Source organism: Peromyscus maniculatus, chromosome 1 (assembly GCF_049852395.1).
Source record: "Peromyscus maniculatus bairdii isolate BWxNUB_F1_BW_parent chromosome 1, HU_Pman_BW_mat_3.1, whole genome shotgun sequence".
In the NCBI taxonomy this organism is placed as follows: domain Eukaryota; kingdom Metazoa; phylum Chordata; class Mammalia; order Rodentia; family Cricetidae; genus Peromyscus; species Peromyscus maniculatus.
The window spans coordinates 88,350,792-88,362,810 of NC_134852.1; the positions used below are offsets into that span (position 1 = coordinate 88,350,792).

At 39.5% G+C, this 12,019-nt stretch overlaps 1 protein-coding gene across 1 annotated transcript in view; it reads left to right on the forward strand.

Moving 5' to 3' along the window:
• Agbl1 (AGBL carboxypeptidase 1) overlaps window positions 1-10,024 on the forward strand; it is an 835,836-nt gene extending 825,812 nt beyond the window's left edge. Inside the window, exon 23 of the mRNA XM_076545344.1 lies at window positions 6,185-10,024. Within this exon, the coding sequence (XP_076401459.1) occupies window positions 6,185-6,395 (211 nt within the window). The 3' untranslated portion in view covers window positions 6,396-10,024. The remainder of the gene's footprint in view (window positions 1-6,184) is intronic.
• Window positions 10,025-12,019: the final 1,995 nt, after the last annotated feature.

Consider the following 12,019-nt stretch of genomic DNA (forward strand, 5'->3'; position numbering starts at 1 on the left):
TTCATTTTCATTTCTATATAAGCTTTAGGGTGATCTCCATTATCAGTCTTTACTATGTTGAGTTTGTGAAGCCATTTCTGCTTGTCCACTCACTTAAACATCTTTCCTTTCTGTGATCTGCTTCTACTGCCTGTTGTGTGGCATGTAACTCTGGCATGAGTCTGTGATCTGCTTCTGCCTGTTGTATGGCATGTAACTCTGGCATGAGTCTGGTATGTGTGCTGTTAGATTAATACCCAACTGCTTCATTTTTGTTCAGTCATTATGAATTATATTACAGCTATTACAGCAATTTGCTACTGTATGGAAATGCAGTTAGTATTTGCATGTCTTCATTTTATTTTGGCCTTGCAGTGGACTGTGATTATCTTTCATACAGTGCCAAAAGGACAATTTTTTTAATTTACCTGTGCATATTTTTTTATTCTTCTCTTACATTACTGGCTAAGACTTCCAGTTGAATAGCAATGATGAAATTCTTTTTCTTCTTCCTAATTTTTATGGAGAATCAATCTTTAGCCACTGTGCCCAGTATCAACTGATTTTACAAGGACTCTTTGTTCATATGAGGAGCTCTTAGTATTTTTAAGTGTGTTTTATATCATTAATTATTACAGGATTTTATCAATTGTTTTCTGAAGACATGTATATGATTGTGTAATTCTTGCATACTATGCTATTAATATAGTGGATTACATTTATTGATCTTTCAAGTATTGAACCAGCTTGACTCCCAAGATTTAACTTCATGTGGTCAAGGTTTATAATTATCCTATATAATACTGAATCCAACCTGCTATTTCTTAAAAGAATAGCACATTTTTTATTTATGAGGGATAGAGGTTTACAATTGTCTTTCTGTTTACAATGTCTAGTTTGGGTACCAGTGTAATACTAGATTTATAAAATAAATAGATTTATAAAATAAATAAAATTCCTCTTATTTTCTAGATGGAATTATACAGAACTTTTGTTATTTTTTCCATTTTCACACTTCTCTAAAGAAAATATCTGAGCCTAACATGTCATTTGAAATTATGAATCTAATTTTCTGAATAGTTCCAGAGACATTCAGATATTCCATTTCACATAAGGAACTTGTAGTTGTTTTTTATTTAAAAAATTATTTTTATTCATTTTACATACCAACCACAGATCCCCCTCTCATCTCTCCTCCTGCTCCCCCTCAGCCTTCCCCAGCCCAACCCACCTCCCATCCCCTCCTCCAAAAGGGTAAGACCTCCCATGGGAAGTCAGCAAAGCCTGGTACATTCAGTTGAGGTAGGACCAAGCCCCTTCCCACTGTAGCAAGGGTGAGCAATGTGTCCCACCATAGGTAATGGGCTCCAGAAAGCTAGCTTATGTACCAGGGAAGCTCCTGATCCCACTGCCAGGGGCCCATCAAACAGACCAAGCTATACAACTGTGTCCCCTATGCAGAGGGTCTAGTCTGGTCCCATGAAGTTTCTACAGCTGTTAGTCTAAAGTTCCTGAGTTCCCATGAGCTTGGTTCAGTTGTCTCTGTAGGTTTCTCCATCATGATCTTAACACCCTTTGCTCATATAAACCCTCTTCCCTCTCTTCAACTGGAATTCCGGAGCTCGGCCTGCTGCTTGGCTGTGGATCTCTGAATCTGCTTCCATCAGTTACTGGATGAAGGCTCTATGATGACAGGCTATTCAGCATTCTGATTACCTGGGTAGGCCAGTTCAGGCAACCTCTCCACTATGGCTAGTAGTCTAAGCTGGGGTCATCCTTGTGGATTCCTGGGAATTTCCCTGCTCACTCATAAGTGGATACTAGATGTAAAGCAAAGGATAATCAGACTACAACCCACAGCTCCAGAGAAGCTAGAATACAAGGAGGACCCTAACATGGACACATGGATCATCTTGGGAAGAAGAAACAAATGAGAACTTAGGAGTAAACTGGGGATGAGAGGAGGGGATGGAGGATGAGAACATGAGGCAATGGGATGGCCAAGCTGTGGGAGGGATGGAGTGGGAGAGCAATGAAAGAGATATCTTGATAGAGAGAGACATCATAGGGTGAGGGAGAAACCTGGTCCTGTGGTTGTTTTCATTGTTTGAGAGAATGATCTGTATCATTTCTTGAGTGCTAAGTTCACATATGTATAGATTTTGTTATTGTTATTGCTTGTTCTTTTTAACATCGCTTTATCCCTTAGATCCATGAAAACTTAAAATTTTCAGAGATCTAAGGGATGATCATAGTTTATTGCTGATACTTTGTTCTTCTTTATCAATTTTTAATGGTAATAGTATTATGTATTTTTCCAAGTAGTCATGTCTATTTCATTGTTTTTGTATCTTCTGTTTGCTTCCCTTCCATTAACTCTTGCTCTTATTTGAATTATTTCTTCTACCTGCTCTGCGTCTTTTTCTTATATCTCTTTTTCTACTTTCTATACATCATAGATTATACTTTTGACTCTGAATTTTCTCTTGTGGTTGCTATGTAGGGTTTTCTTTTTCTCACTTTCTAACCCAGACATGCCTAGAACTCATGGAAATCCTTCTGTCCCATTCTCCCACGTACTGGGATTAAAATAATGAGATATTACGATGTGCTCAATTTTAAGTACTCACTCCTATAAATTTTTCTCTTGGTATGACTTTATCTGTGTCTAACCAATTTTCATTTATTGTTCATTTTACATGCTTTTGAACATACTATTTTCTGCCCTTGAGACATCTCCTTTGATCTTGTTTAGCCATCTAATTGTTAGTGAAAGCATGTTCATGTGCTTTTGCTTGTCTTTGAAGTCTACATCATAGCATCATGGGCTATGTATAGATGCAAAATGGTTACTCTAGTAAATTCAGCAAAACACATTTTTGGTTTTTGTTTTTATTTTATTTATTTATTTATTCATTCATTCATTCATTCATTCATTCATTCATTTATTTGTGTGTGTGTGTGCGCGTGTTTGTGAAAGAGAGAGGCACCGAAAGTCCGTTCATTTAAGAATGTTCATCACACAATGTAATTTCATTAACTTTAGTCTTCATGGTTTACATTTTATCTGTAGGTGTATTTTTTCCTACAATAACTGCTACTTTGTGCTGTTTGACTCCTATCTAGAATTCTACAGGAAACTGTCGGTGTTTTACATCATTAATGACCTATGATAGAATAATTGTGTCATGAATATTCATAAAACTTTAGAAACCAGATATTTTGTAAAATCAATTAAGTGGCGCACGCCTTAAATCCCAGCACTCAGGAGGCAGAGGCAGGTGGATCTCTGTGAGTTTGAGGGCAGCCTGGGCTACAGAGTGAGTTCCAGGAAAGGTACAAAAGCTACACAGAGAAACCCTGTCTTGAAAAAAAAAAGGAAAGAAAAAAAAAAACCAGCTAAATAAAATGATTTGTTATAAAGCCTTTTCAATCTATACCAAACATACATGTTCAATGTGGCAAATTTTTGTATCTGCTGTTTTTATTTTAGATAATCTGTAGAATAAAGTAGATATGAATTTGGTGGGGTATGAACTATATTTTGATTTCAATTAAATTATAGCAAGATCTGGTTCCAAACAAACTCAGTAACTATTTTAGAGTAACAATTACAGGAGAATTTTTCAGTAAGGGAAAAGGTTATCAAAATGGTCTCTTAGTAGCAGTTAAGATGAATGTGTTAATAGAAACTTGTCTCATTTTCTTGGATGTTGAGAGCTTGGAAGATTACAAGAAGTTGATTGTATGAGTAAAATATTGGAGAGGCATCATCAAGTTTGATATATGTATCCCAACAGGATCAATTTATCAACTATACTGTAGTGGGAGGCTCCAAGTTTGTGATTGACTTGATCATACTCTTCCTGAAGGACAAGGCCTTTGTAGAGCAAACTGACCATATTTACTCCTGAAAACTGAACCCCATTTGAAAGTCCTATCCATTAAACCCATTGATATTCATGTTCCATTAATTAGTAATGGTAGCCAGGCGGTGGTGGCACACACCTTTAATCCCAGCACTCGGGAGGCAGAGGCAGGAGAATCTTTGTGAGTTCAAGGCCAACCTGGTCTACAGAGTGAGATCCAGGAAAGGTGCAAAGCTACACAGAGAAACCCTGTTTCGAAAAACCAAAAACCAAAAACCAAAAAAAAAAAAAAAAAAAAAAAAAAAAATTAGCAATGGTGAATTGCTGCAAGGTCCTAAATTTGGTGATGGCACACATTTTAGAGAGAATATAAGCAGCACCCATTTGTCTGTAATAATTATTGCAGTGACATGGGTGGGAAGCAACACATTTAAATGCATAATTTTCTTTTTCTGTATCGTGTTTTGGTGTCTTCTTAATATCCACAGCAGAGAAATGGAATTAAAATTTGTTGACTGACACTACTTCACAGAGCATTCTGCTAGATAGCATCTATATGTTTTTTTCACCAGAATTCACCTCATCTACTGTGATCTCATTATGAAACTGGGGTTTTCCCCAAAGTCCCATAGCCAGGACTTGAAATCAGGCTCTCGATGTTTTACTGCACTGTCACTACAGTACCTAGGGTGACAGCAGAAGAGATTCAGGCACTCAAGATTCTTGCTGAACAGAAACTACCTTAGAGCTAGGTAGCTTTTACTTTCTTTTATTCAATGATTTTACTACTGAAAATTTGGTCTGTAAAATATAATGGCCATTTAATGCAATGAGACTGTGGAAACAAGGTTTGTATTTCTCTCCCCTCTTCTCCATTTGTGTCTTACCAGACCTTCAGTTTAGGCAACAGAGACTGTGGAGAGCACTGGGGGACTCCGATCAGTCAGTAAACAATTAAGAAACTGGCCTGATTCATTTCCTGAGCTAACGTGTAACCATGCTACTGATTGCCCATTTCCATTGTTTATGGAGAGGCAGGTGGATGAACAGCGCTGCCTGATTTATGAAGTGCTTGCCTTCTATAAATCACAAAGTAGAAACCCAGCATGCTGCTAATCCTAATTGGTAAAGTCCTAAGTAGGGAGTGATTAGAAAGTCTTCAGGTATCTCATGCAAATGAGGGAGATATATAGCTTCTTGGGAGGAAATTCCCTCTGATCACAATATGCAGTTAAGTCTTTGGTCCATTGCAGCTGCTCCCTCTTGTCTCTTGCTGCTCAGCCCCTGTTGATCACCCAGTTGTTGATAAATTGGGGGGGGGGGTAATGGAGAAGTATAAGCATAGGAGAAACAGAATGTTGTTTTCTTGCTTTCTCATTTATTTATTTTCATCTGGATTAATTTCTTTCCAATAAACCATTCATTATGATGAAGGAGAACTATGTGAGACCCACAGTATGATTTGGTAGAAGGGGGGCCATTAAGTCTTGGAGTCCTCTCTACTTTGATCTGACTCTATTCTGTGCTGAGAAGGATAGAATGGCATTCTCATACATTCAATGGTAGCCTCCTGAGTGTGACCACATGAAACTTAACCTATTTTGAGAGTTCCACATATGCCAAGCTGTCTCCATCATTTGGATGTAAATTCACTAATTGACAGAGAAGTGCAGTTAATTGGCAGAGGAAGAAAGGAATCTATGGACTTTGAATGGTGCCCTTCTTACTCTCAAGGGGGGAATTAAAGAAAGAGGGATGTGAATGAAAACACTTAAGGGAGGAATGAGTCTTGAACTCATAGCAGCTGTGGATGTCTGCACAAAACCTGTGTCAGATCAATCCAGTTAAAATTCCAGCATGGATGGGGTAGGAGTTCATGATACCCCCAACCCTTGTTGGGGAATTATTAGAGTTGATGGCTGCTGGAGGAGGCAGTCAGTTTTCTTCTTGAGTATGGCCTCTCTTGGGTTTCCCATGGTTCAGTGGAAAGCCTCATGTCCATGCATATACAGGCAGTACTTCTGTTTGATCTTAAGTATTGATCTTAGTGGGTTATTTAGAAAAAGACAATATGAAGACTTGGGTATAGTGTAGTAGGGAGTCTGGGAGGAGCTGAAGAGATTAGTGAGAAACCCTCAAAAAATAAATTGCAAAAAAAGTCAGAAAGGGAGCTTGGCTACCCTTCTCTTCCATATCATAAATTTTCTCCTTCTGATAACTTATCTTTTCCTTCCTCCTTCCACTTTCCACCACCCTGTGTCTATCTCCCTTCCCCTATGTGCTTTTCCTTTCCTCCTCCCTCATTTTTCTCTTTGCTTTGGGGAGATGAACTACAGATGTGGCAGCAGCAGCAGTGGCAACAGCAGATCCTCTGAGGTCGATGATGAACCATCCTGCATGGAGGAGATTAACTACAGTGCAGATAGCAGCTCAGACCCAGAACCCAACTTCACTGAGCTGGACCGGCAGATCCAGGAGTGTGCCTTTCACAAGGATGAAGAAGAGGAAGGGACAGGGTGGAGAAGAAGATCTGTCCCCCAGCCCTGAGGTTCAGTGCCAGCTCTGTGTCTCCAGCCATTGGATTAATGGCCATCACATGGCTTCTTCACTATTAGATATATAGCATCTAAGCCAGTAGAAAAACTCGTCTGTGTGGGCTTAGCATTCTTCTTTGTATTGTTGTTCTAGCTTTACCATGCATAGAATCTGGATATGTCATAAGATTTTATATATACAGCATGCTATCATTGCACTTATATTTGGACATGGGCAGTGTTTTCAGGATTGCCATGGATTCTCTGATCTCAGCTCTCCACCAGTCCTGAGCCTGACACAGAAGGAGATTATAATCAGAGAAGAGGCTTGTCTTTCTGGGTTCTCAGAAAGAGTTCTAAGTGGTTAAGTTACTCCACGTATGAATGGTTTCTCAATAGCATAACATTTGAGCTTGCAGCACAGACATGAAGCCTGCTAAGATCCTGAAAGGCTTGGCAGTTTCTCAGGTCCTGGGTAAATGAACATAAAAGCCCATGAGACCAAGTCACAGAAAGTATCACCTTCGATGCTCTATAGCAATCTACATTTTACAGAGGTTAGAGAGGCCAGCAGCTGGGCTATACTCTATGGTAAACAATATAATCACTGGTCTTCACAGATTTCAAATTTGTTCAAACACGATGGAGATAGAAGATGTGTACTGGGAAATCCATTCATTATAGAATCAGACAGACAGATGTGGTTCATATCCTGCATCTGGCAGTGACTTGTTCTGAAAACTTAAGTAAGTAATTACATGTCTCTAAACTTCAGGGTTTTTATGTGTGCCATGGGAATGGACATATCTATATCACAAAGTTATGGTAAAGATGAAATAAGATCATATATGAAAGTGTACAACTTGGCACCTGCTCCACACTAACACTAGCTCATAGCACATTTCCCACCCACAACAGAGAATTTTATATAAGTATTTGCACAGTTATGAGCAAATGCTCTCTGGGGTCTGGGGTCACATGACTGTAAAGTACTTCTTCCTGGAAGAGATCTGCAAAGGAAGCCACAGAAGAGAATGGAGGCATTGGGGAGGCTTAACATGGGGGAAAATGGTAGAGGGTCATTCAGCACACAGAGGAAAATGGCTTTGAGACTGAACTGTGAGATGAACAGGGCCAGTGAGAGAAAGCCCAAGAAACCTGGGGATACAGATAAAAATGGAGCAGAAAATGTATAGTGCATTTACTGTATAGTTGCCATTCATATTTTGTTAGGGTTGGATTTGGCTATGAGAAGGAAATTACTAAATAGTGGAAGATTTCCTAGGTGCTTTTCTTTCATATGGAATTTCATATGTAAAGATGAGTTGGAGCTGGTGTTATAGATGCTTGGTATTAGAGATCCAGCATCTGCTACTTCGTCAGATTTCGAACTCTGTGAGTTGTAGCTTTTACTCTTAAGCTAAGATGGCTGCAGAAGCATCAGCCTTTGCATCTGCATCCCATATGTCATCACGAACAGCAACCAAAAAACAAGTGGAATGTGCTCTCTACTCTCCAAAAATTCACACCTAACATTTCTGCTTAATCCCAGCCAGAGAGCACACAGATGACAATGAGGGAGGTTGAAAACTGACTGTCTTGAGATAGTTGCTGACATTTGAATTTTTAAAACAAAAGAAACAGACAATACTGCATATTTGATGTTAACTGCCAAAGATGCATTTCATAATCTGTTCACCAACTCCAGATAGTTTTTGAATTAGTTAAATAATAACAGAAAAACCTCAGAGACAGCCACAGGGCAAGATGCTGCCTCAGTTTAGCACCAAGTTGTAGAAGAAAGGCATGCCCCTTGCAATTTAGAGATGTCGCATCGTTGGTATTCTTTTCCTTTTACATCTATTATACCTCTATTTTAAATTCTTGCTACATCTCAGGAAAACCATTCTTTCAATTAATAAATGCAGTGTTCTGTAATATACATGTAAGGTTTAAGGGAGAAAAAAAAACCCAGGAAGACAATTCAAATTCCAGGCTCACAGCATCTTTTAACATCTCTTGTATTCATCTTCCTATCTTCCCACTCTCAATAAGATCAAAAAACTTGCTCCTGGATTTCCATTGACTTGAGGAGTATAAGATATAATCCTGTTGAAATATAAATACCAGAAAGGGCAGGGAAAAGAGTGATCTTCATCAGAATTAGCACCCCTGTCTTAATTACTTCAAGGTTTAATTTCTAGTCATCTAACTCAACTGTGAGTGACCAGGGCAAGGTTAGCTTCTGAAGGAAGAATTTAGAAAACATCGAGGACATGGAATATTCATTGATCTATCTGTGCAAAGAAGGGCTCTAAAGCACCTATCATATGCCATATACTCTACTAAGCTCTACAAATGCAGGTGGAAGAGATTATATCTTCAAGTTCAAAACTCATTTGAGATGTGTGAACAATAAACATTTTATTTTATTATATTGGTATGGACCATGATGAAATTACACAATGGATAATATGAAAAATATTGACTCTAATATGGGTATTTGTATTGGTAAAATTCTGTCAAAAGAAGATCATAATTGTTACTTTTGAAAGGTATCCTAAGTTCATAGGCAAAAAAAAAAAAAACCCAAACAAACAAAAGACATGCTAAGAAATGGAAAGTATGTGTTTAAAGGTCCTAAGGTAAAGTTGGAGTTTGGGATTAAACGATCAGCATGACTAACGAAAGGTTCAATTTGTAGATTGGGAAAGGAGAAACATGTGAAAAGATGAAATTGCGAAGAAAGATAATAATTAGACTGCACAATATTTGGCATGAGTTCAGGAAGAGGTTGAGTCTGGTTCTAAATGTGGTAGAGGGATGGCAGTATATATCAGATGCATGCCCACCATGTATCAGTGACACTGCCCGTATGTTCATGAATACTTTGTTGGCACCCTCTCCACTTGGGATGTTCACTGCTTTGAGGACTACCCCTGAGTATGACAACATGCTTACAGGACAGGACACATGCAATGAGGTAAAAAGAGTGAGTGTGGTTTGAGACTATTGAATATTGGAAACCTAAGAGACATCGAGTTGGAGGGAATTTCTTTAAATGAGAGATACAGCAGGGAATTGAAGTTCAGTGTCACCCCTGTGCATACACACACACACACACACACACACACACACACACACACACACACACCACGTGTGTGTGTGTATGTATGCGTGTGTGTGCTCTGTTTCTTGGGATTCTCTGTTTCATGGGATTCTCTTTCTCCAAGGTGACTCCCATGACTTGATGTGGGCCACCAAAAATTCAGATTCTGGGAAGATGACTCAGTCAGCAAAGTGCTTGCTACAAAGTCATGAGGATCTGAGCTAGGATCTCCAACAACAATGTGAAAACCATGTGAGTGCTAAGGTTCACACCTGGTAACCCATGATGGGGAGAGGCAGAGACTGGTTGATATCTGGAGCACAATGACCTGTCTGTCTAGCCAACCATCGGGCTTCATCTTCAGAGAGAGACACTGGAAAGCTGTGCAGTCAGGAAGACATGCCATCTGTTGACTTCTGGTCTCCCACATGGGTGCCCATATGTGTACACAAGAACACAGGCATATTCACCTACATGAACACAAATTCTCATATGCCACACCACAAACCAAAATAAAACCCATTTCAAATTTACCTTTGGCTCTGTAAAATCTTTTTTAATAAGCCTAAGACAAATAATGATCTCTCTTCTGTGTCCCTATCTACACACAAACATACATGCATACATACACACATATAAAATGTTATCATCTGATATTAAGATATATATGTATATATATTGATATCAATATATATGTATCTCTTTTATAATAAGGTTATCACTTACAGTGTGATTTAGATAACTTTTATACACATTCCCCATGCATCATCGAGCACTGGATTCTAAAATGCAGTCCTGCTACTCTCCTGCATCTCTCCTTGTGCCTGAGATGCTTCCTTACATATTGAAGGATTCAAAACTGTGTTATTACCCATCTCAGACTCAGATTCTAACTGAGATTTCCAACATCCCAATGAAGCCCCATATGTTGTCCTTAAATCCTTCCATTTGCCATCTCAAATCCTGATTTGTGTTACAGAAAGGACACTAGGTTTTAAATAAAGGGCATCTATCAGGAGCACAGCCTGCCTGTCAGGCTGGTGGTTATTCTGAGGACTGGTTCTTCTTCAGAAAAACTGAAGAATGGGATGATGGACTTGTTCTTTATGCATGATATAAATGTAGCAGCACATTGAACATAAAGGAACAGCATCTCCCTCTCTCCAGTGACTGCATCGTCCATCCAAGTGCTACAGACACCACACTCACTTTGGTGAGAACTGGCCATGTATGTGGCGCCAACCTAGTTGCCTAGCCACTGGCAATCCCACTGAAGATAAATTAGCATCCCACAATTCCATCCATTCCCTCCAGTTTCTTCGAGCTGCCAGAGAAAGGATTCTGAGTCACAAAATACATTCGAAAACAGCCTGATCTCTGAATTATGAGATCGTATTGAGGGCTGCCAGCACATGTAAGGAAACATTACACCCCAAAGGGAGGTGAAATCCTCCTGCCCAGCTTCCATTTGTCAGTCTGGAAAACTTAGCTGTAGAATGAATTTCATATTCCGAGAGGAGCCTGTTCCTCCTGCCAAGAGCAGAGGCTTCCAGGAATGCCTGACATAAGTCATCCTTGTTAGGGACTCGGCACAGTGACCCACAGGGTTGATGTGAACATTTGGATCCACATTAGAGTGATGGATTTGCTTTGCCCTGCTGGTGTGTCTCACCCAGGGCCCACCAAAGGCTCCAGCCTTGGAAAGACACCCAGCCAGTAGCTGGTACTCAGCATGAGAGCTTTTTGGGCAACAATAATTCATCAGGCCTGGAACCTGCTGTTGTCTGCCTAACAGATGTCCCCTTTTGTTTGTGTTACAGTTTGGCTTTCTGATGCCCAATGGATTCTTGATAACAAAGTATTGGTCTGAAAAAGTGTGCATGGTAAAGGGAGATTTTTGAGATGAAATGTATTTCAGTACCTAACTCTACACTGTTGTATATATATAACTTTAAGAACTATTATATTTACCTAACACAAGGAATATGGCATTAAACTTGAATTCTCTATATCACAGGGGAAAGAGAGGGTGAGGAAGGGAGGAGAGAGAGAGAGAGAGAGAGAGAGAGAGAGAGAGAGAGAGAGAGAGAGAGAGAGAGAGAGAGAGAGGTGATTTGGAGAAACAGAGATTCCAAAATAGACACCTTGAATTTAAAACAGGGCTCTTTGTTGATCAACACTTAACATAAGCCAGTCTCCAAGTGTGGGTATCTTTGGGGCCTGCTTGGTCACAAAGCAAAAGTGCTTCTGTCCTTGGAAGAGGGCACACACTGAATAAACTGACCACACTTGAGTCTCATGACAAGTGAGTGAGGAAAGCCTATTATGCTAGATCAGAAGAACCTTTTATAGTCTCTTGGTGGCTTAAAAGGAATTCATGGTAGCAGACAAGGATTAAGACTTCCCCTGACAATGGAATGAACTCAAAGCATGCTTCTTTGAAAGAACCTGGTGGAGGCACTGAATGTGACCTTGATCTCTTGATGTAAGGTAAGACATGGCAGTAAGTTCAGTTCTGAGTCAGGTGT